Here is a 24,759-nt window from a genome sequence, read left to right on the forward strand (position 1 = left end):
GTTAAGTTTATTCCTAGGTACTGTATTTTTTTGTTGTTGTTGCAGTTGTAAAAGAAATTGTTTCTTTGAGTTCATTTTCTGAAGTTTCATTGTTGGCATATAGAAAACCAATATACTTTTGTATATTGATTTTGTGTTCTGCGACTTTACTGTTTTGGTTTATTGTTTCTATTAGTTTTTTGGTGTTTTGGGGTTTTCTCTGTACAGGATCATGTCATCTGCAAAAATGATGTCTTTACTTCTACTTCTCCAATACGAATGCCTTGTGTTTCTTTCTTTTGCCTGATTGCTCTGGCTAAAACTTCCAGAGCTATGTTGAATAAGAGTAGAGAGAGTCACAGCCTTGTCTCATTTCTGATTTTAGAGGAAAAGCCTTCATTTTTTTTACCATTTAGTATGATATTAGCTGATGCTTTGTCATATATGGCCTTTATCAGAGGCAGATTAAGGTTGGTTGAGGCCCTGGGTGCAGAAGAAAATATTGGGTCCCTTACATTAAAAAAGTTTAAAGTTGGGGTTTTGCAGGGCTTTTCAGAAGTCAGGGCCCATGGTGCGTGCCCAGTATGCCTGTCATTAAATCTGCCTCTGGCCTTTATTATGTTGTGGTACCTTACTTCTTTTCTGATTTTATTGAGTGCTTTAAACATAAAGGGATATTGTATGTTATCAAATGCCTTTTCTATATTATTGATAGGATCGTATGATTTTTGTTCTGTGCTTTGTTGATGTAGTGTGTTATGTTGATCAATTTCCGTATGTTGAACCATCCTTGTACTCCAGAAATGAATCCCACTAGATGTGATGTATTATTTTTTAAATGTGTTGTCATATTTGATTTGCTTGTATTTTGTTTAGGATATTTCCATCTGTATTTATTAGAGATATTGGTCTATAGGGTTTTTTTTGTTTGTTTGATTTGTCCTTGCCATGTTTTGGTATGAGGGTTATGTTGGCCTCATAAAATGTGTTGAGGAGTATTGCTGCTTCTATATTTGGAAGACTTTAAGATGGATAAGTACCAAATCTTCTTTGAATGTTTGGTAGAATTCGCTAATGTAGCCATCTGATCCTGGACTTCTGTTTTTGGGGAGGTTTTGATAATTGTTTCTATTTCCTCCCTGTTTATAGGTCTATTTAGGTTTCCCATTTCTTTGTGACTCAGTTTAGGGAGATTATTTTGTTCTAGGTCCTCTGTGTGGTTGAATTTGGTGGGATATCATCTTTTATAATATTCTATTATGCTCTTTTGTATATCTGTGATGTCTGTGGTAATTTTTCTCATTTTGGATTTTGTTTATATATGTCCTTCCTCTTTTTTCCTTAGTGAATCTAGACATGGTTTGTTGATTTTATTGATCTTTTCAAAGAACCAGCTCTTTGTTATATTAATTTATTCTATAGTTTTTTGTCCTCTAGTTCATTTATTTCTTTTCTAATTTTTACTATTTCCTTTCTTCTGCTGACTTTGGATTGCCATTGTTCTTCTTTTTCTAGTTCCTTAAGGTATGATGTTAGATTGTTTACTTGGGATCTTTCTTGTTTCTTGATACCAGTGTGTAATGATATAAAATTCCCTTTTATTACTAATTTTGCTGCATCCTAGAAATTTTGATGTCTTGTCATTTTTAATTATCTGTATATATCTTTTGATCTCTACTTTTATTTCTTCTTTGACTCAATCACTTTTTAGAAGTATGTTCTTTAATTTCCACATTTTTGTGGTTTTCTTTACTTTTTACAGTTGAATTCTAATTTTATAGCCTTGTGATCAGAAAATATGCTTGGTATAATTTTAATCTTCCTGAATTTGTTGATGTTAGTTTTGTGGCCCAACCTGTGGTCTATTCTTGAGACTGTTCCATGCTCACTGGAGAAGAATGTATAATCTGATATTTTGGGATGAAATACCCTATAAGTGTTTATTATGTCCATTTGGTCTAGAGCAGTGGTTGGCAAACTACAGCTTGCGAGCCACATGCAGCTCTTTGGCCCCTTAAGTGTGGCTCTTCCACAAAATAATATGTGCTGGCGCTACCTCGATAAGGAATGTACCTACTTATATAGTTTACGTTTAAAAAATTTGGCTCTCAAAAGAAATTTCAATCATTGTACTGTTGATATTTGTCTCTGTTGACTAATGAGTTTGCTGACCAAGTCATTTAAGGCCGATATTTCTTTATTGATTTTCTGTTTGGATAATCTATTTAAAGTCATCAATGTATGCTGAAATCTCCAAGTATGATTGGGGTTTTGTCTACTTCAATTTTAGATCAGTTACTAGGTGTCTTATATATTTGGTGTTCCCTGGTTTGGTACATATTTATTAAGAAATGTTATGTCTTTTTGATATACTGTCCCCTTTATCATCATGAAATGTCCATCTTTGTCTCTGGTTACCTTTGTTGTCTTGAAATCAACATCGTCAGATATGAGTATGGCTACACCTGCTTTTCTTTGGATATTATTTGCTTGGAGAATCGTTTTTCAACCTTTTGCTTTGAATCTACTTTTGTCCTTGCAGTTTAGATGTGTCTTTTAAAGGCAGCATATGGTTGGGTTTTGCTTTTTGATCCAGTCTGCTACTCTGTGCCTCTTTTTTGGTGAGCTCAGTCCTTTTTAAAGTAAGGATAATTATTGACGCATGAGGGATTTCCTATAGCCATTTTATGTTTTGTTTTTTGGTAGCTCTGTGTCTTGTTTGGTTCTTCTCTTTTGTTTTTCTTTCCATTGTTTTTGTTTGATGGTATTCCATAGGTTTTCCCGTTTCTTTCTTTTTTTTATAGCTACATGTTTCAGTAGTGGCATTTTCTGAGTGGTTACCTTTAGGTTGTTGAAAGAAAAATTGTCATACTTACAAGAGTCTATTATCATATATGAATTCTTCTGCATTCCATCCTCCTTTGCTACTGCCAGTCTTTATCTTCTCTTATATGTTATTGTTGTTGCAGATTATCCTTGTTTTTATTGTGATATTGTTGGAGCTTTTACATGTAGTTTTGATTTGTTTTGTCCTTTGTGTCTGGTCAAATAACGCCCTTTTGTGTTTCCTGCAGTAGGGATTTTCTCGTGATAAATTCCCTCAGCTTCTGTATGTCTGGGAAAGTTTTTATTTCTCATATTTGAAGGATAACTTTGATGGATATAATACTCTTGGCTGGTAATTCCTCTCTTTCAGTACTTTGAATGTTTGGGTGCACTCTCTTTTGGCTTGTAGCGGTTCTTCTGAGAAGTCTTATGATAACCTAATGGGCTTTTCTTTATATGTTATGTTCTTTTTCCTAGCTGCCTTGAGGATTCTTTCTTTGTCACTGAACAGAGACAGAGAGAGGAAAAGGTAGGGACAGACAGGAAGGGAGAGAGATGAGAAGCATCAACTCTTTGTTGCAGCACCTTAGTTGTTTATTGATTGCTTTTTCATATGTGCCTTGACTAGATGTCTACAGCAGACCAAGTGACCCTTTGCTCAAGCCAGTGACCTTGGGTTCAAGCTGGTGAACTGTGCTCAAACCAGAAGAGGCCATGCTCAAGCTGGTGACTTCGAGATTTTGAACCTGGGTCCTCTGTGTCCTAATCTGACACTCTATCCACTGCACCACCACTTGGTCAGGCATCTTAATCACTGATTTTTGATGATTTTTTTGCAATATGCTTTGGAGTAGGACTCCTTTGGTTGTAGTAACTCAGCCTTTTGTTTCCTTCTTCGATTCGAGTCTCTAACTCCTTTCATAGGCTTGGGGGAAATTCTCATCAACTATTTGTTTGAATAGGCTCTCCATTCTCTTCTTCTTCTGATATACTCGTTATTCTTATATTGTTCTTTCTGATGGAGTCAGACAATTTTTGTAGAATCTCAAGTTTTTTTAGTTTGTGGGTCTCTCTCTTCTCTCTGTAGCATCTCTAGTTGCCTGTCTTCAGTGTCACTGATTCTTCCCTCTATCTGGCTTTTTCTATTAGCCTAATCTGCTACCTCTGTCTTCAGTTCATGTATTGAATTCTTCATCTCTGTTTTAAAGTTTTAACCTCTTGGTGAGGTATTCATTTTGTTCATTAATTTGTTTTTTGAGCTCACTAAGTTGCCTATTGGTATCTTCTCCCATCTCATTGAGTATTTTCAGAACTTCAATTTTGAATTTTCTGTCTTTTAACTTCAAGGCTTCTTTGTAATTGAGTTTTTTTCCTGGAGATTTAAAATTTTTTTTCTGAACTACATCTCTGTCTTGTGTATCCATGGTATTTGATTTTTTCTTCCTTGATGGCATCTGTGAGTGCTATTTTTAAGAACCCTAACAAAAAATAACCTAAAAATATTGAAAAATTCATAAAATACAATAAATATAAAAATTTAGAAAATTACAACAGAAGAAAAACCACTGGAAAAAGAATCAAAAGCAAACAAAAAATAAAAAACAAGCTCACAAAAAATTAAGAATAAAAAATATAGAAATTAAAAATAAATTAAAAAATGAAATAGAGAAAAAAAGGAAAAATAAATTTCAGTTTTGAGAGGTTTCTTCCAGTAGGTATTGCTGTATTACAACTTTCAGCTCTGTGAAATTCCTGGGATGTTTGCTGAGATATTGCTGTCACTGTCACAATGATGTAGGCAGAGCTGCAGTTGCATTGGTCGGTGGGGAATATTGTGAGGGCTTTATGGCTCAAGCAATGGTGATTTCAGGCTTCCGGGCACTCTTTCCAACATCTCAACAGACCTGGGGTTCGGACGTGGAACACCTCTGTTCTTCTGGGCACAGAGTGGCTCTGGAGAACAAGCTGTGGGGTTTGTCTCGGCTGCTCTCTGTACTGCCAGATGAGGGAGGCTGTGGGCCCACACTTTAATTTTCTTTGTCTTTGCTGAGTGCAGGCTGCAGGCAGTCTGTAGGAATACTGTCCTTGACCCTGTGCTCTGGCTTCTTTGGTTGATCTGCCCCTCTGTCTCACCACTCCTTACAGCAGGAAGAAACACAGTCACTCTGAGTTTCCTTCTCATACCCCTCAGACAAAATCCAGAGAGCCTGAGTATCCCTCCTCCCTGTAGTCCAGCAGAAAAACAAAACAAAACAACCCAGTCATTCCAGGTTTGTCTCCTCTCCTCTCCAAAGCCTACTACGAATGCATTTTATCTTCTGACTCCCTTTATACCTTGTCTCACCTTTAGTCCATTTGGTGCATGGATTTTTAAGGTGTGCCAGTAAGCCCATCTGGGGTTCCTTCACTGCATCATAGCTGTTCAATTTGTTGAACTATCAAGGAAAGAGATCAGGAGTATCTCTCATGCTGCCATTACTCTGATGTCATCCAATAATAAGTGTTATACCTATTGAATTTATGAATGTTTTGTCTAGTAGTTAATATGTTTGAAGTGGTAAAAATGTTAAATTTGTAGTTTAAATTAAGAGAATTGAAGTTTATAATTACTTAAATGTTAGAGAAACAGTAGTTTTCAAGTGTTAGATATAGAAGTTTAATAATTTGATCATTAAATCTAAATAAAAATAGTAATGGATTTTTTTTTGTTGAAATATAAAAACGTTTGTGGTTTTTGTGATGTCTAATCAATAACAAATAGACTAATATAATTCAGATTATGCCAAACACACTTTGCAAATGTGGTGAAAATATTTAGCATCTTTTACCATATATAGTCTTTTAGATAGACTAGAATAATTATGGAGCTATAAAGGTACCATCTTACAGGTTGAAATCCTTATTTTGTAAGTATGTCTTGAACAGTTTGAAAGAATTTGAAAGAAGTGTCATAGGGCATTCCTTTCTCTCCTTTGGGTTTTGATCATGATAAGAGGTGTTGACTATAGTTAGACAAAAGATCTATTTTCATTTTTCTCATACTCAGTCCCCCAAAAGACAGGGTTCTACTGTCTTGCATTGCCCATGTTTCGAACTTCTTAACCATTTGGCCTGAGAGCCATTAGTGCCTTATGATGCTATTGGTGTCTGTACACTCCTTCCACTGTCCTCATTAAATGTCTGACTCACTAGTCTTTTACTGGCTGTACTTTTAAAAGTTCCATGAGCACCAGAATTATAACTTTGTGGTGTTCTTTCTGCCATGAGGCCCCTGTGACTTGAGACCCAGAAATGGTAATTCCTTTCCCTGTGGTACTTCATTGCAGCCCCTTCTTGCCTTTACTCCTTTCAGAATGTTCAGAACAAGAGGCTCATTTTATTATCATCATAGATTTTGGGTTAATTTACATATATAAAATATTAAATTCTTAATTAATATAACTGACTCTGTTCTAATACAATTTAATCTCTCGATTCAGAGTAATTTTAACCAAATTGTAGATGAATCAAAATAAGTAAATGATCTTCAGTAAATATGTTAATGTTGACCTTAAAACGGTTTGTTTATAAGTTAAAATTCAGCTCCTCTGAGCATTTTCTTTTCATTAAGCACTTTAGAATTATTTCCATATATTACATTTTATCTCTTTCAGATGATAAGTAGAAAATACACAAAATCTTTTAATAATTTATTGACGGAGAGGCAAGAATTTAAGAAAAATGCTTTTTTATATTTGCAATAACTTTTAAGTAAATTTTGTAGCTGTAAAATAATTTTTTCTTAATATATTTTTAAATATAGTAATCAAATTACTAAAATATACTTTATAATTTATCAAGTTTTAAAAATAGTATAATAACTATTGGCATAAAAGAATGATCATTTTTATGATGAGGTTGTTAAAAATAGCATAGAAGTGCAACATAATTTAATGACAAGGTAACCTAGACATGTTTTCTTTGAATATATGTACCCTGATTTATTAATGTCATCCCATTACCATTAATAAAAATTTATTTAAAAAAAAAATAGCATAGAAGAAGATGACTTTAAGATTTTTTCTTTATAGTTCAGAGAAGGAGGAAGAAGATATAATCTTTTTCTCTTTTTTTGAACTGTAATTCCCCCAGGATCTGAGATTTTATTACAAACAAATGTCTCCTTGCAAAGGTAATTGAAAATTTATCTGTTGTTTTAAAATATTCCTTTATTGGTATTAAATTTTAAGCAACCAGAGGTATAAAATTTTAAACAAGAAATAGTGTACTATATCATTATTGCTTGGCACAAAGGACTCTAATGTAAGGATAGGAAATGATTTTTGCCTATATGACTTTTTGCTCATCATCCTTTGAGGGACTGGAATGCCATAATGTTAATCTACCTAGCTGATTCTCATAGCTTTTTATCATCAAATGGCAATGGTGAAACAAAATAATAATAATAATAATAATAATAATAGGCTTTTGCAGGATATAAAACTCAGTAAGCACATAAACTCAATATACTTATTTTTTCCCCTGAAAAACCTATCTTGGTTGTAAGGATACATTCTGAGGTTTAGCAGATAATTACTTACTTATTCACTTGTTCTTGATATTGCCTAATCAAAAGAAACCAAAATAATGACTCAAACATATACCAGTGAGCCCTGAATTGCTACCTAAGTATGCCAGAGTGCCAGGGCCTCAATAGTGAAGGTAGGAGATAAGAGGAATAGAGTAGGACAGTGATCTCCAATCCCCGGGCCACGGACCAGTACCGGTTTGTGGGCCATTTGGTACTGGTCCGCAGAGAAAGAATAAATAACTTACATTATTTCCTTTTTATTTATATTTAAGTCTGAATGATGTTTTATTTTAAAAAATGAACATATTCCCTCTGTTACATCTGTCTAAGACTCACTCTTGATGCCTATCTCTGTCACGTGATATATTTAACCGTCCCACCCTAAAGGCCGATCCGTGAAAATATTTTCTGACATTAAACTGTTTCGTGGCCCAAAAAAGGTTGGGGACCACTGGAGTAGAAGAAATATCTTTCTTCTTGAAGTTCCTTAATGTGGTGTGAATTGATGTTAGCCAGCTCCTCTCAGAGGCCACATGCCAGGTGAGGAGCGGATAATGAAGGTGAACTCACATTTAGGAAATCTGACTCTTTTGGCTCCTACCTAAGGTACTCCTTTTCATACTTAACTCGACAGCATGAATTCATTTAAATCCTATTACCTAATATGTAGGAGATAACAACACTGAGAAAGTAGATACAATTTTTTTCTCATGTAGTTACAAATACTTAGACTAACTCAGCCAAAACAAAAAGATTGGCTTTTAGCTGCACCAATACCAAATAATTATAATATAATTTGGCTTTGTGTAAAATATATATTTTTAAATGGCAAAATTTTCTTTTATTGTCTTTATTGCCAACATGATACTTTTATATCAAATTGGTATAATAATTATAAAATATTTAAAATATTATATGAATGTATGAGGGTGTCATTTTAAGTTATATAATTAAGAAATGCCAAGTGAGAGGGTATGTATGTTTTTAGTACTTTAATAAAACTGGAATGTAAACATATGTTGTTATCTTCTAGGGTCTAAGGCTGAAAATCCTGAAGTTTTGCCTCATCCAGAAAAGGTTGGTCTATATAGCTGAGATTAGGTATCTAGATCATAGGTTTAAATTTCTTTTTTTAAATTATGTTGATTAAAGTCTCAAGCCCATTTAGGTTCTTCTCCTAGGCAGGAACATGACTAAACTACTTCAGTAGGTAGAAATCTATTCTTGTCTAACAACTCCTTGCAGTACTTATTCTTCCTATCTCTAATGAAATAGTATTTTTTGGATCTATGTTTCTTTTCTAGCATTGGAGAAAAATAACATTGTCAGATTAGTTGCTGCGATGATAGAGCAGAAATGCTTTCTGTTGGTTTGTCTTCTATCCTAGTTCCTTTATTATTTCCTTATAGATAACTGCTTTCCCATCCTCCAGTTGCTATTCAGTAATCATGTGTTGAGTGCTTGTTTTTGCTTTGCTGGCTTCTTGATGCAATGGGGAATCAGAGGAGTGTAAGACTGCCTCTGCCCTGCAATGGATTCATGAAATCAAAAAACTCCCCAGGTCAACACTACTACACCTGTACCTTACTTCATCTCTGCTATGCCTTATACATTCCTGCCTCCCTGGCTTTGTTCAAGGTCACGAACAAGAAGGCAAGGGGTAGAGCAAAAATTTGAAACCAGATAGGTGTGCGTTCTAAGGACAAATTTGTCATTTAAATGTGTAAAATACCACTAGTGATATCCACTTCACAAGATCATTTTGAGGACTGAGAATGAGCCCGAGTTGGTGCTTAATAAATGTGTTTCTCCCTTACTTCACTCCTTCACAAATCTTAGATTTCTGCTTCAAGTCCCTTTTCCTTTGTGGTTCTGTCTCAGATACTTCCGGTGGTCTTGACCAAAGTAATTAATTCCTCTTTAACATTCATTAGTCACTGACTATATCAGTATTTTCCAATCACTTGCATTCTATAACATGAGAAGATCTTTTGAGAAAAGGGATTTTTTTTGAATAAAGAAGTTTAAAGAACACTGTATCCTAAAGTTTCCTCGGATTTATAATACGCATGTTATGAAAATTCTTGTGGTAAAGAAACCTGTTTAACTTTGTTTAACCAAGCATTTATAAAGCGATCATGAAAGTTTGCCACAAAATTCCCCTTTTCCCTCCCTGAAAACTATCTTGAAACACACTAGGCTGAATGGGTTATGCCATTCATTCGAGTTCACACATTATATTTGGAATTGTTCATAGTTTATGTAATGTCTTCTGTATTTATACTTTCAATCTTTAATTAGAAATTAACTTCTTTTAGGGAAGTGTCCAATATATATACTTTATTATATCTATGGCCTTGAATTTAGTAGATCAAAAGACTTCAAATAGAATGAAGATCTTGAACTGTGACTTAAAGAATGGGTATAAGATTTGGTTCTTGAATTTGAAATTCTTTTTTATCTTTCAGATAAAATTATAGTTTGCATTACTGATAAATAGATATGTCTTTTTACACTTTGTATGTTATGTATGGAAAAGATAAATGATGGCAGGTAGAAAAGAAGAAGAGGGAGAATAAAATAGTTTTCACTTTTCTTATTTAGATCAAGTCAGAATATCAAAGGGCTTACATTTTACAGTGTAGTTTGTCTGAATGGTGTGCCAGTGGAAGATGGATTTTATGTTTAGAAACAGCCAAAAGTCATTGAAACCCATTCTGTTATTTAAGATCAAGCAAATACAGTTTTTAATGTTGAAAAGAAGTTCAGAACCTTACAATATTGAGACTGGTTTTCTTGAATGGCTTATAAAAAGATTTGAAAGCACTTCCAAAAGAAAAAGTCTAATAATATTTTGAGCATTAGGCCTGACCAGGCAGTGGTGCAGTGGATAGAGCGTCAGACTGGGATGCCAAGGACCCAGGTTCGAGACCCCAAGGTTGCCAGCTTGAGCATGGGATCATCTGGTTTGAGCAAAAAGCTCACCAGCCTGGACCCAAGGTCGCTGGCTCGAGCAAGGGGTTACTCTGTCTGCTGAAGGCCCGCGGTCAAGGCACATATGAGAAAGCACTCAATGAACAACTAAGGTGTTGCATATTGCAATGAGAAACTAATGATTGATGCTTCTCATCTCTCCGCTCCTGTCTGACTGTCTCTATCTATCCCTCTCTCTGACTCTCTGTCTCTGTAAAAAAAAATAAAATAAAATATTTTGAGCATTAGAAATATTGTGAAAACAGATGTAATATATTAAGATGATATCTTTGAAAAATAATAGTAATTTGGAAATACAACGTTTGTGGGTTTTGTTTAAAACAACCATAACCCGGAAACATTTATTTGTAGCCAAAGCTCATAATATTTACATAGAACTAGCCCTCATTTCTCCTCTTTTTCCCTCTGACCTCCTGTCTTTTGGCCTTTTTACTTCACATTTACATAGTCATACAGAGGTGGGAAATAAAAAAGTGAAACTACATACCCAGTTTATTCAAAGTAAATAATTTTATAAAAGTCTGTAGTTTTTTTTGGTTTTTTGTTTTTTTTGATTAAGTGAGAGACAGGGAAATAGATTCCCAGATGCTCCCCAAACAGGATCTGCCAGGCAAGCCCATATCAGGCGATGCTCTGCCCATCTGGGGCCACGCTCTGTTTCATGGCAACCGAGCTACTTTAGCATTTGAGGTGAGGCCGTGGAGCCATCCTCAGTGCTCAGGGCCAGCTTGCTCAAACCATTCAATCTATGGCTTCAGGAGAAGAAGAGAGAGAGAGGGGGAAGGGAGAAGGGTAAAGAAGCAAATAGGTTTTTCTCCTGTGTATCTTGACTGGGAATTGAACCTAGGACTTCCACATATCAGGTTCACACTCTTCTGTTGAGCCACCCAGCCAGGGCCCAAAAGTCTATAGATTTTTGGCAAAGTTTTTGACAACCATTAACTGCAGTGAAGTTTTGAGATTATCTATTAATTTAACTATTCATGCCATCTCTGCTTCTTCTTTTAGTGTGGTTGATTTAAACTTAGCTGGACAGATAATTCAACATCTGTAATTATGGTTCAGCTAATTTTACCCTTGGTCCACTATTATATGTTTAGCCATATGTTCAGAATCATTAGTGATTTCTTATAAGAAAGTAGTAGTATTTTTATTTCCAGAAGGAGAGGAAAACTGATAAAACTTTTTGATGACAACTTACTGACATGATAAACTAGAATATTATAAAGTTTTCATTTTGAACACTTTTTGTATGTGTTGTACTAATGGAGTTCCTTTTTTGGAATACACAGGAGCTAAATGCAGACAGAGATTCTCCTGAAATTAGCCTTCTCTCAGGTACTGCCATTACAGTATCTGATTTGGTTGCTGTAAAGGAGAACTCGTTAATAGAGCCACAGAAGATCATAGCAACATCAAATACATTTTCTGAATCTGGAGAGGAAGTCACATTGACCATGACTTCTGAAGAAACTAAAGATGAAGAAAGCTCTCTTGAAACTTTTGTGTCTGCCTTAGAGAAGTTGCTAACATCGCCAGAAAACATCCAGGAGGAAAAATTGTTTGAAACAATGAGTGATTGTGAGCCTGGAGAGTTGATGAACCCATTGAGCAACTCTCCGAATTCCATATCGATACCTTTGACATGTCACAGAGATTTACTAGAAAATACAAAGGATGATGCATTGCCAGCTGAGTTGTTAGCAGCCCTAAACACACCCTCAGAAGTTAAGGTAGGATCCATCTATCACAGAAAAGAGGGAGGCAGCCGTCTCATTGCTGGGAATGAATGTTTTGGAGGAGAGCCAAACATGTCTCAGACTGATGAAGATTGTATACAAATAGAAGAGGTGAATTTTGAGTCCCTTTGTTCTACTCCACCATTTGAACAGGATTCCAAGTTAGCTGAGCTACAGGACAAGGATCTTCCAGTACAGCAAGTAAGTGCAAGTATGGGTCTTCATTGCCCACATATTTTAAATTCAAACCTTCTATACAAATAGTAACACTCAGAAAATACCTTTTGATTTTGAAGCATATTGTGATCTTTTCAGAGGTTCCTGGGGTCGGGTTTTCAAGGGGGTGAAAGTTAAAATAGGTAAGTTTCTTCTCAGAAGACCTGCAAAGATATAACATTAGATTGCTTATGTACAGGAAAGAAAGAATTATCAGAATTTTCCCCATTAGCTCGTAAAGTCACTATGTCCACCTGGGTGCAGAGTAGAGATACCCCACATTCATTTCTAGTTGGACATAGAAAATATATATGCAGTTGGACTGCTGGGAGAGGGGAAAATTATGCCTGGCTTCAGCAGAACCTTGCGTTCTATATCTAGACAACCCTGCAGGGGCCTACCACTCACTAAGTCCCTCTTTCATCCTGACAATGAAAAAAATCTTTAATGTTTTCCTGATTAAAATGGTAATGCATCCTCATTATAAAAATTTAAACATTACAGCAATACATAGTAATACAGTCTCCTATGATTTCACTTTTCAGAGATAATCACTGTTAACAGTTTGATGTATCTGTCTCCCAATTTTTTTATGCATATTCTATTTAACTTTATCTTATGTAAATGCTATTATAATATATATAATATAAACATATTTGTTTTTTTAATTTAATAATCTTGGTTATTTTTCTGTGTCAACAAATATAGCTCTACTTAAATATTTTTACTTGCTACATGGTATTCCACTAGTGGGTTTTGTGTATTGTGTAATGTATTTGACAAATTCACTTAATTACGATTATTTGGATTACTTCTTTTCCTTTTTTTCTTCTTGCTATTACCAAAATGCTCCTATGACTAGATCCTGAAGATTAAATTAAACATTTGAGTATTCTAACCTGAAATGAGGTAGTATGAATAAAGTGTAGGGAATTGATTGGTATTGATAGAGTAGGCATAAACTTAGCAAGTCTTCAAGAAAAAAAGTGTTTTTAAATATAAAAAATGCTTTGTATTATTGCTTGAGTTTGCTAATTTTCTTTTGAATAGATAGAACTGCTTTGTGCAATGAGTTTTGCCCCAGTGACATTAAATAATTAGTTGATTATTGGTTGTTCATTGAATATTATATTTAATAATTAAAATTCACACCATATAAGCTATTACCAATGAAAATTATTAACTTAATGTTAAAAGAAACCATGATTAAAACAGATATCACTCAAAAAATAAAATTAGAAGATTGATTTAGACAAATCAAATTAAATACTCATGACATAGCTGTAAAAATACTCTATATCGACCTTGTTACCTGAGAAGCTTTGCAAACTGGACATATAATTTTTCATTATAGTCACACGTCTGGAATTTTGTACTTTCATTTTGTAAAAGGTATTTTCATGTAATGAAAGGGCAAGATAAAACTTAATCTCTCCTAGTTTTAATATGTTTTGTATGGTTGTAATTATTTGTGTATATATTTATATTTTATTACAGACTCGAGAAGAGCCAAATCCATTTGGATTGCAGACTTCGGTTTATCAAAATGTAATCTCTTATAATCCACTAAATAATAGGAGAAACTCAACTCCAGTAGAAAATAGCTCTGACCAGGACCCTCCTCGTGTGCTAAGGAGATCATACAGAATGTAAGTAGGCCGATATACAAAGTACACAGATGACATGTGTAAGATGCCAGAAAAAGTTTTACCAGAAATACTTGCTGTGAGAGTCAAATAATAACTCTTCAACTGAGGTATTCAGGTATGCTACAAAATTTTATTTTTCTACCCAGGTATGAAACAGACTTACTAGATAATTCTATGCTTGGGATATTAGAGTTAGTGTATAGTTACCCCTAAGAAAAGAACTTTATTTTTTATTGTTAATTTTTTATTTTGCGGTTTTTTTTTTAAATTAGAAAATTCTTTCCTTCTTTAGTTTAAGGACCAAGTAATAGAGATTTGTTATATTTCAGCCTAACACTAATTTTCTTTTTTTAAAAAAATAAGTTTTAGATAATATCCATCACCACACAGTTACAGGTTTTTACTTATGATGAGAACTTTTAAGATTTACTCTCATAGCAACTTTCAAATATACACTACAGTATTATTAACTATAGTCACCATACTGTATATTATAACCCTAGGACTTATTTATCTTTAAAAAAATTTTAAACTAAATTTATTGAGGTAACATTAGTTAATAAAATTATATAGGTTCCAAGTGTATACTTCTATAATACATCATCTGTGTATTGCATGTGTGTTTACCACTCAAAGTAAAATCTTTTTCCAACACCATATAATTGATCCCTTTACTACGCCACCCACTCCCCTTCCCTCTGATAACCACTATACTTTTGTCTGTGCCTGTGAGTTATTACTTGTTTTTTATTTCCTTGTTTGTTCATTTGTTGCTTTCAGTTTAGCATCCCACATATGAGTGAAATCATGTGGTTCTTAAGTTTTTTGTCTGATTTATTTCACTTAGCATGATATTCTCAAGGTCCTTCCATGTTGTTGCAAATGGTAGTATTTCATCCTTTTTATGGCTGAGAAGTATTCCATTGTATATATGTGCTACATCTTTATCCATTCAGCTATCAGAGGACACTTTGGTTGTTTCCATGACTTGGCCACTGTGAACAGTGCTGCAGTGAGCATAGGGGTGCATATATGTTTGAAAATAAATGTTTTCAAAAATTTCAGGCAAATACAGTGGTCCCTCATCTATCACAGGGCTTAGGTTTTGGACCCCCCACCCCACAATAGGAGAAAATCTGTGAAGTAGCGACCTTATATTTATTTTATTATTTATGTGTATTTTAAGGCTTTATAAACCCTCCTCACACTCTTATAAACCTTTCCAACACTGTTATTAACCTTTCCCACACTCTTATAAACACTTCCTATGCTCTTAAACACTTTATACACTCTTAAACCTACATAATTTTAACAACATATAAAATTCTATATGGGTACTCACCATTGAATAATAATATGTTTAAATTAATAATTTTTATATTTTTTATATTGTTTTCAATTTTTTAGGCTAGAAAATGCTTATTTTACCACAAAAATAATTAAAATAATAAATATATAAAAAATACCTATATACCACAATAGTGAAAAATCCATGATACAAAATTAGATTTATACAATTTGAAAATCCGCAATACAGTGAGACCACAAAAAGTGAACCGCGATATGGTGAGGGACGACTGTACCCATAAGAGGGGCTTCTGGGTCTTATATAACTCTGTACTTAATTTTTTGAGGACCCCCACGGTGTTTCACATAGTGACTTTACTAGTTTACATTCCCACCAGCAGGGAGTGAGGGTTCCTTTTTCTCCACATTCACTTATTGCTTGTTTTGTTGATAATAGCCATCGTAAGAGGTTTAAGATGTTATCTCATTGTGCTTTGGATTAGCATTTTTCTAATAGCTAGTAAAGTTAAGCATCTTTTCATATATCTGTTGGCCATTTGTATGTCTTCTTGGGGAGAAGTGTCTGTTTAGGTCCTCTGCCCATTTCTTAATTGGCTTGTTTGTTTTTTGTCGCTGGGTTGTAAGTTATAGATTTTAAACATTAAACCGTATTGGAGGTGTTTGCAAATACATTTTCCCATTCGATAGGTTGACTTTTTGTTTTGTTGACAGTTTCTTTGCTGTGCAGAAGATTTTTAGTGTTATATAGTCCCATTTGTTTATTTTTGTTTAACTTCTCTTGTCTTTTAGGTAAAATTTATAAAATCCTCCCTATGATCAAGGTTCATAAGTTTTTGTACATATGTTTTCTTATATGTAATTTATTTTTTGAGGTCTTATATTTAGATATTTGATAAATTTTCAGTTAATTTTTGTGTATGATGACAAAGAAACAATAAACAAACAATGAAGTTGCAGGATACAAAATAGATGTATAAAAATCCATTGCATTCCTATATACTAAGAATGAAATTTTAGAAAAATAAATGAAAAAAAACCCTGCTTCTACAGTTGCAACAAAAGATAATAAAATAATGTAGAAATAAACTTAACAAAGAATGCGAAGGACCTATACAATGAAAACTACAAGACATTATTGAACGAACTTAAGGAAGACACAAGAAATGGACAGATATAGATTGGAAGAATCAACATTGTTAAAATGACCATATTATCCAAAGCAATATACAGACTTAATACAATCCCCATCAAAATCCAAATGACATTTTTTAAAGAAATAGAACAAAAAAATCATCAAATTTGTAGGGAACCACAAATAGCCAAAGCAATTCTGAGAGAAAAGAACAAAGCCAGAGGTATCAAACTCCCTGACTTCAAATTATATAACAGAGAGACAGTAATCAAAACAGCATGGAATTAGCAGAAAAAGAGGCACAAAGACCTATAGGACATAATGAGAGCCCAGAAATAAACCCAATATATGAACAAGTAATTTTTGATAAAGAAGCCAAAAAACCTACAATGGAGAAAATAATGCCTCTTCAAAGACTGTTGCTGGGAAGATTGGAAAGCCACATGCAAAAGAATGAAACTAGACTACTATTTGTTACCACATACAAGGACTTACTTATTTTATAACTGGAAGTTTGTACCTTGAGGCCACCTTTGCCCATTTTACCCCCTCACCTCTGGCAACCACCAGTTTGTTCTCTGTATATATGAGTTTGGGGTGTTTTTTTAGATTCCATATATAAGGAGATACATACTTGTCTTTCTCTGCATGACTTATTTCACTTAGCATAATACCTTCAGGGTCCATCCATGTTGTCAAAAATGGGAGCATGTCCTTCCTTTGTATGGCTGAATAATATTCCATTGTGTATATATATGTGTCACATTTTCTTTATCTATTCATCCATTAATATAGTTGTTTCTATGTCATGTTTATTGTAAATAATGCTTCAGTGAACATGGAAGAGCAGACATCTTTTCAAGATTGTGATTTTGTTTCCTTTGGGAAATACCTAGAAATGGAATTGCTGGATCATATGGTAGTTCCATTTTAAATTTTTTTGAGGAACCTCCGTACTGTTTTCCATAGTGGCTGTACCAATTTATCGATATATTCCCAACAACAATGCACAAGGGTTCCCTATTCTACATCCTCACCAACACTTGTTACTTCTTGTATATTTCTTTGTTTTCTTGTGGTTTTGATTTGTATTTCCTTGATGATTCATGATATTGAGCACCTTTTCATGTACCTCATGTACATCCATTTAGATGTCTTTTTTAGAAAAATGTCTTTTCAGTTCCTCTACCACTTTTAATCTTATTTTTATTTGCTATTGAATTGTTTGAGTTCTTTATATATTTTGGATTTTAACCCCTTATCAGATATATGACTTGCAAATATTTTCTTCTATTTAATAGGTTGCCTTTTCATTTTGTTGATGGTTTCCATTGCTCTGCAGAAGGTTTTTAGTTTGATGTAGTTCCACTTGTTTGATTTTGTTTTTGTTGCCTTCACATTTGGTGTCAAATACAAAATATTTGTAGCAGAGACCAGTGTGAAAGTGCTTGCCTCTACGTTTTTTTCCTGTGAGTTTTAAGGTTTTAGGTCTTAACCATCAAATCTTTAATCCATTTTCAGTTAATTTTTGTGTATGGTGTAGGATCATGATCCAGTTTCATTCTTTTGTGTGTGGCTGTCCAGTTTTCTCAATACCATTTTTTAAAAGACTATACTTTGTCCATTGTATATTCTTGGCTCCTTTGTTGTAAATTAATTGACCATACATTCATAGGTTTATTTTCGGACTCTCTATTCTGTTCCTATGATCTATGTGTCTGTTTTTATCTCAGTATTTTGCAGTTTTCAGTGCTATACCAAATGTTAAGTCCTTTTTATCTTGTCAAGAGGTTGCCTCTTTTCTCCCCAAAAGTGAATAGAGTGGATAATTGCATACCAACTTGGAGAGTGAAGGGCAAGAGACTCAGGATACACATGTAGGTGATTGCTCCTAAAGGAGAGGAACATATAGGTGACAACAAAGAAAAGCATAGAAATCATAATGACTAGCATGCCTATCACAGATTTATCTGCAGTTTACTTAGAGGCCACCTCCATATTTAATACTGCTGTGCTGCTTGACAACAGCTCAGTAAAATATCTTGGAATTTTAAAAATTTAGTTAAAATTTAGTATGGTTCTCTTTAAACGGTTGTAGAGAATATGAGAGTAATTTTAGAAACACATTTATTTTTCAAGAATGCAGGGTCCTGCTTTAATGAATGAAGATAAAAGGAAGAATATGCTGCATTTATCCAGACTCAAGAGTGGAAAACAAATCTGGAAAGAAAGAAAAAATGGTGAGGCATACTTTATTTCTTTAAGTAAGTGACTTACAGAAATATAGAATTTTGGTACTAAAAAGGATTTAGAGATGATCTCTCTTAACTTTTCCATTTTACTGATGAGGAATTTCAAGGAGGTAAGGATTTTTTTCCAGCATTGCACAGTATAACCAGGACTTGATCCTGAACTTTTGGCTCATAGGCTGGTATTTTTTCTATACTTGTACTTTGGAGAGAATAGTTATAGAACCCTTTTAAAATTTACATATCTGACCTATTGGTAGTATGACCAACCTAGCATAAGGCTTTGAGAAATCATACAAGAGGAATAAATGGAGGAAAGGAGAAGAAAAAATGTATTACTCTTAAATGTTATTTCTGTATTCCCATAAAACTTTAAAGAGGAAACTGAAAAAAAAACTATCAGAAAGAAAAACAAGAATCTAGAAAGACTGGTTAAAATAGTGGGGACAGTTGGTAAAATTGAAATATGAACTGTAGATTAAATAATATTTTATCAGTGTTAAACTTCCCTAAATTTAATAATAATTTTGTTATGAAAAATAATGTCCTTGTTTTGGGAAAATATACCCTTAAATACTAGTGAATAGTGAGACATAGTGCATGCAAGTTTTTTTTTATGTATATATGTATCTGTGTGTAGATGTATGTATACATATAAAGGGCAATTGATTTAAAAGTAGTGGCAAAATATTAACAATGAGTGAATCCTTTATTTTATTTTTACAACATTTTGTAAGTCTGAAATTACTTCCAAATAAAATTTTTTAAAAAATTCAATAAACCAAAAGAAGACAAAGTAAATACCTTACGTGTATAAAAGATAACCCAGTTAGAGAACAGAACATCCTATTTAAAATAGGTACTAAGAGCCTGCTTAGGTGGTGGTGCAGTGAATAGAGCATTGGCCTGGGATGCTGAGAACCCGGGTTTAAAACTCCGAGATCACTGGCTTGAGAATGGTCTCATCTAGCTTGAAGCCCAAGATCGCAGGCCTGAGCAAGGGGTCACTGGCTCAGCTGGAGCCCTCCAGTAAAGGCATGTATGAGAAAGCAATCAGTGAACAACTAAAGTGCTGCATCAGGTTGATGCTTCTCATCTCTCTCCTTTCCTGTTTGTCTCTCTTTCTCTCTCTCTCTCTCTCTCTCTCACTCTCAAAAAAACCCCCAAAACAAAACATAAACAGTTACAAAGAGAGAAAAATAACTACTTGTGTGCCTAATAAGAAATGTACCATACCTGTAAGAAGAGGGTTTAAAGATTATTCTGAGAGACATAAAAGATTGAATAAATGGAAATAAAAACCTTATTCTTGACAATAAATATTCAATGTTCTAAGATACTTCTGCCTAAATTATTTTATAAATGCGTGAGAATTCAATCAGGAACAAATTTCTATTTGTTAATTATTTTGTCTCCTTTTCTTTTATACTGCTGGAGGTTCGCAATGAGATTGTTATATGATACTGAATTTCAGCTGGAAAAGTAAATATGAAAAACTCACCAAAAAAATTCTTAAAAAAATAAAAGGAAAGGGAGAGTAGGGTAGGGACCTGCTGTACATAATATGCAAACAAACAGGAAGTCAGAAATTAAAATAATTGGTATTTTTACAGGAATAGACAGACAAATCAATGAAACAGAACAAAAAGTTTGGATGTAGAAGCCCAATACAATGGGAGTATGGGGGCAGGTATGTGATTAAGATGGCATCTCAAATTGGTGGCAAAAAGAAGGACTAAGCAAAAAATAGTGAAAAACACAAACAAAATTGGATTCCTGTAGCATTTCTTATATTAAATTTAGTTCCAGTTTGGCCAAAGACTTAGAAAAGATAAAGTTCTAGAGGTGAATCGTTTTGTAATCTCAGAGTAGAAAAAGCCTTTTAAATAAATGATTCAACCTCAGAAGCCAGGAGGGAAAGGAATGATGAAATTTACTACATACATTTTGAAATAATTGTTTGGGAAAATAAACCAAACATCAAACACAGAAGTATCAGTAATACATGACAATGGTGAATTTCATTAGCATACAAAGAGCTCTTACAAAACAGTAAGGATAAAAGATAAAGAAAAATGGATAAGGAACCTGACCAAGCAATTCACAGCGAAAAGAAAAAGTGAACACCAAAAAGATTACTATCTCCCTCATGATTAAAGAAATGCAAATTAAGAAGTATAATTCTCACCTAAGAGAATGCCGAACATTGAGACTTCCCAGTGGTGAGAATGTGGAAAAAATAAACATTCTCATATGTTGTTGGAAATTGTTTGTTCAGTCTTTTTACAAGGCAGTTTATTTGCATTCATCACAATTTAAGTTACCATTCTTTCTAATCAGCAATTTTACTTAAAGTGATTTTTCTATAACTACACTTGCTCAGATATATATTTTTATAATGATGTCCATCACAGCCTTGTTTATTATAGTAAACTAGAATCAATCTAAACTAGGTGAATAGTTAATAAATTATAATATAACCAATGAAATAACATTTAGGCGTTTAAGAAATCACAATGATTATATATGTAGTGATAAGAAAAAAGGCATATTATATATATGGAAGAATAAAGATAGCATCAAATATATTGTTGGAAACTGCAAGCAAGAAGACAGTGGAGTAATGGCTTTAAACTTCTAAGCAAAAATTTATTCCTAGAATTCTATAACTAGAACCTAGAATTCTATATCCAGGAAAATATCTTTCAAAATGAAGGTGAAATAAGGTTTCAGACATACAGAAGCTGGAACAGGGGTTCCCAAACTATGGCCCACGGGCCGCATGCGGCCCCCTGAGGCCATTTATCCGGCCCCCACCGCACTTCCAGAAGGGGCATTTCTTTCATTGGTGGTCAGTGAGAGGAGCACAGGGTGCATCTGCATCCTGTGCTCCTGGAGTACTGTATGTGGCAGTGCCACAAAGTGCGGCGTCGCTCACATACAGTACTACTTCTGGTGACGCGGAACGCACATGTCAGGGCTCCGGAAGCACGTCATATCACTTGTTATGGCTAGCAGTGACAAATATGGAACTGGACATTGACCATCTCATTAGCCAAAAGCAGGCCCATAGTTCCCATTGAAATATTGGTCAGTTTGTTGATTTAAATTTACTTGTTCTTTATTTTAAATACTGTATTTGTTCTCGTTTTGTTTTTTTACTTTAAAATAAGATATGTGCAGTGTGCATAGGGATTTGTTCATAGTTTTTTTTTTATAGTCCGGCCCTCCAATGGTCTGAGGGACAGTGAACTGGCCCCCTGTGTAAAAAGTTTGGGGACCCCTGCTATAAAACCTAAAGGAAACATTATAACAAAGAAATAAATTATAGCTACTAATAGGATACAAAGAAAAAAATAGAATAACAAAACTATTCAGCGTTAACCCAAAGGAAGGTAGAAGAGGGAAAAGGGAAGAAGGGATGGGAAAAACAGAAAACAAATATCAAGATGATGCAATCAAACCTAATCACATCAACAGTCACATGAAATGTAAATAGTCAAGACACTCCCAGTTAAAAGGCAAAATTGTCAAATTGGATGAAAAAGCAAGACCTAACTATACGCTGACTTTAAGAAACACCTCAAAATATAAGTAGGTTAAAATTAAAACAATGGGAGAAAATATACTTTGCTAACACTAATTATATTAGTTTCCTATTGTGGTAATAATTTATTATAAAATTAGTGACTTAAAAAAGTACAACCTTTTCTCTTAACTTTCCTGAGGTCCAGAGTCCAGATATTAAGAGTTAAAATCAAGGTGTCAGCAGGGCAGGTTCCTTCTGTTGGCTTCAGGGACAAATCTGTTCCAGCTTTTAGACTCGGTAGCATCCCTTTGCTTCTAGCCTCATTGATCCAGTCTCTGATTCTGTGGTCACATTTCTTTCTCCTTTTTTGATCTTCCTGCTTTGCTCTTCCCAAGATCCGTAACTTAACCACACCGACAGAGTCCTATTTGCTAAATAGGATAGCATTCTGAGGTTCTGGGGATTAAGATGTGAACATTTTTGGAGGACCATTATTTAGCTTACCACACCAATCAAAATAAATTTATTTACAATGGAAGGGCAAGTAACAGTTGTCATTTAGTCATGATTGGGAGTGAATGTTTTCACAACTTAGTTTTTATTAAAATTTTTCTATTTTAAATTTATGATATAATTATAACAACAAATAAAAACTGGAAAAGATCTTGGAGTTATGACTACTGATTTTTGGTAAGTTTATCTGGCAGGAACAAAGTGCTTTCTAGTCTTTCTTGGATGGAGGAAGATAGACTCAAATGCTGAGCTGTTGGTTTGTCTTACAGTGGAACTTAGTGGAAAGAATCAAATAAAAGGCATTTTGTGGTCTACTAAGAAATCTACTGCAGTACTCAGTTACGTTTGTGAGGTTTTGGAATGGGGAAGGTTAGCTAAAACAAAATTGCAGAAGCTATCAGAGCTAGTCTGATGTGAAATTCTTTGGAGAACCATCAGGGAACAACCAAATAAATACTACCCACTGTGGACAAGTCCTGCCAGGGGTGAGGATGACAGAGACACAAAGACCCGACTCCGGGGACCAGGTTCAATGACACAGATCCACTTTATTCAGGATGTAAACTAGCTTATATACATGGGTTCAGCCAATAGGGTGTTACAGCGTGTCCTTCAAAGCCAATGGCTGAAAAGATCAGGGAGCTGCGTGGTTGGTGCTAAGTCACTTCCTTATAGCGAGTGAGCTTCCTTCTTGGGTATGCCCAGGAGGCTTCTGGGAGCTGGAGTATTCTCACAGCATTGCATCAGCCACAGCTGCTAGGAATGCACTCTGCGCTACACCCACAATCCACAAAAATTCACAGGATTTGGAGTTTCTAAATGAGGAGTTTCAGTATTTTAGGAGGCATAGTGGAGAAATGATACCTGTTATGTATAACTTGGTAAACTATTTTACTTTGTTTATGTGTTTGTTTGTTTATTGTATTTTTCCAAAGTGAGAAGCAGGAGGAGGCAGACGGACAGAATCCTGCATGTGCCCAACTGGGATCCACCCGGCATGCCCACCAGGGGTGATGCTCGTCCCATCTGGGGCTTTGCTCTGCTGCATCTGGAGCTATTCTAGCACCTGAGGTGGAGGCCATGGAGCCATCCTCAGCGCCTGGGCCAACTTTGCTTCAATGGAGCCTTGGCTGCAGGAGGGGAAGAGAGAGCTAGAGAGAAAGGAGAGGGGGAAGGAAGGAGAAGCAGATGGGCACTTCTCCTGTGTGCCTTGGCCAGGAATCGAACCTGGGACTTCCACATGCCAGGTCAACACTTTACCACTGAGCCAACCTGCCAGGGCTTGGTAAACTATTTTTTTATTTAGACACTAAAATTCAACAGGTTGATATTGGTCAATCAGAGTACATAGGTTTATAGAAAACATTTCCACATCCTTTGGACAGTCAATTATGTTGTATACCCATCACCCAAAGTCAAATCATCTCTGTCACCCTATATTTTGTTTCTCTTTAAGCCCCTTCCCTTCACCCATCCCCCTCCTCTTCACCCTTTCCTTCACTCTGGTAACCACTGATCCCTGTCTATGTTCATTCGCTCAATTTTGTATCCCACCTATGTATGGAATCATACAATTCTTAGCTTTTTTTGATTTACTTATATCACTCAATATAATGTTATCAAGGTCCATCCATGTTGTCGTAAATGATACTATGTCATCATTTCTTATGGCTGAGTAGTATTCCATTGTTTCCATACATGTACCACTTCTTCTTTATCCAATCCTCTATTGAAGGGCATTTTGGCTGTTTCCATGTCTCAGCCACTGTGAACAATGCAGCAATGAACATGGGGGTGCATGTATCTTTATGTACCCATGTTTTCACGTTTTGGGGGTATATACCCTGTAGATGGATTGCTGGGTCATATGATAGTTCTATTCTTAATTTTTTGAGGAACCACCATACTTTCTTTCATAATGGTTGCACTAATTTACATTACCACGAACAGTGAATGAGGGTTCCTTTTTCTCCATAGCCTCTCTAGCACCTGTCTTGTTGATAATAGCTAATCTAACAGGTGTGAGGTGGTATCTCATTGTAGTTTTGATTTGCA

The 24,759-nt window shown here is 34.7% G+C and overlaps 1 protein-coding gene across 1 annotated transcript in view; it reads left to right on the forward strand.

The window, feature by feature from the left end:
- Window positions 1-24,759, forward strand: part of ANKRD31 (ankyrin repeat domain 31) — a 265,656-nt gene that overhangs the window by 74,368 nt on the left and 166,529 nt on the right. Inside the window, 5 exon segments of the mRNA XM_066386576.1 lie at window positions 8,409-8,452; window positions 11,662-12,309; window positions 13,822-14,051; window positions 14,053-14,088; window positions 18,553-18,653. Of these exon segments, the coding sequence (XP_066242673.1) occupies window positions 8,409-8,452; window positions 11,662-12,309; window positions 13,822-14,051; window positions 14,053-14,088; window positions 18,553-18,653 (1,059 nt within the window).

Source organism: Saccopteryx leptura, chromosome 5, assembly GCF_036850995.1.
Source record: "Saccopteryx leptura isolate mSacLep1 chromosome 5, mSacLep1_pri_phased_curated, whole genome shotgun sequence".
NCBI lineage: Eukaryota > Metazoa > Chordata > Mammalia > Chiroptera > Emballonuridae > Saccopteryx > Saccopteryx leptura.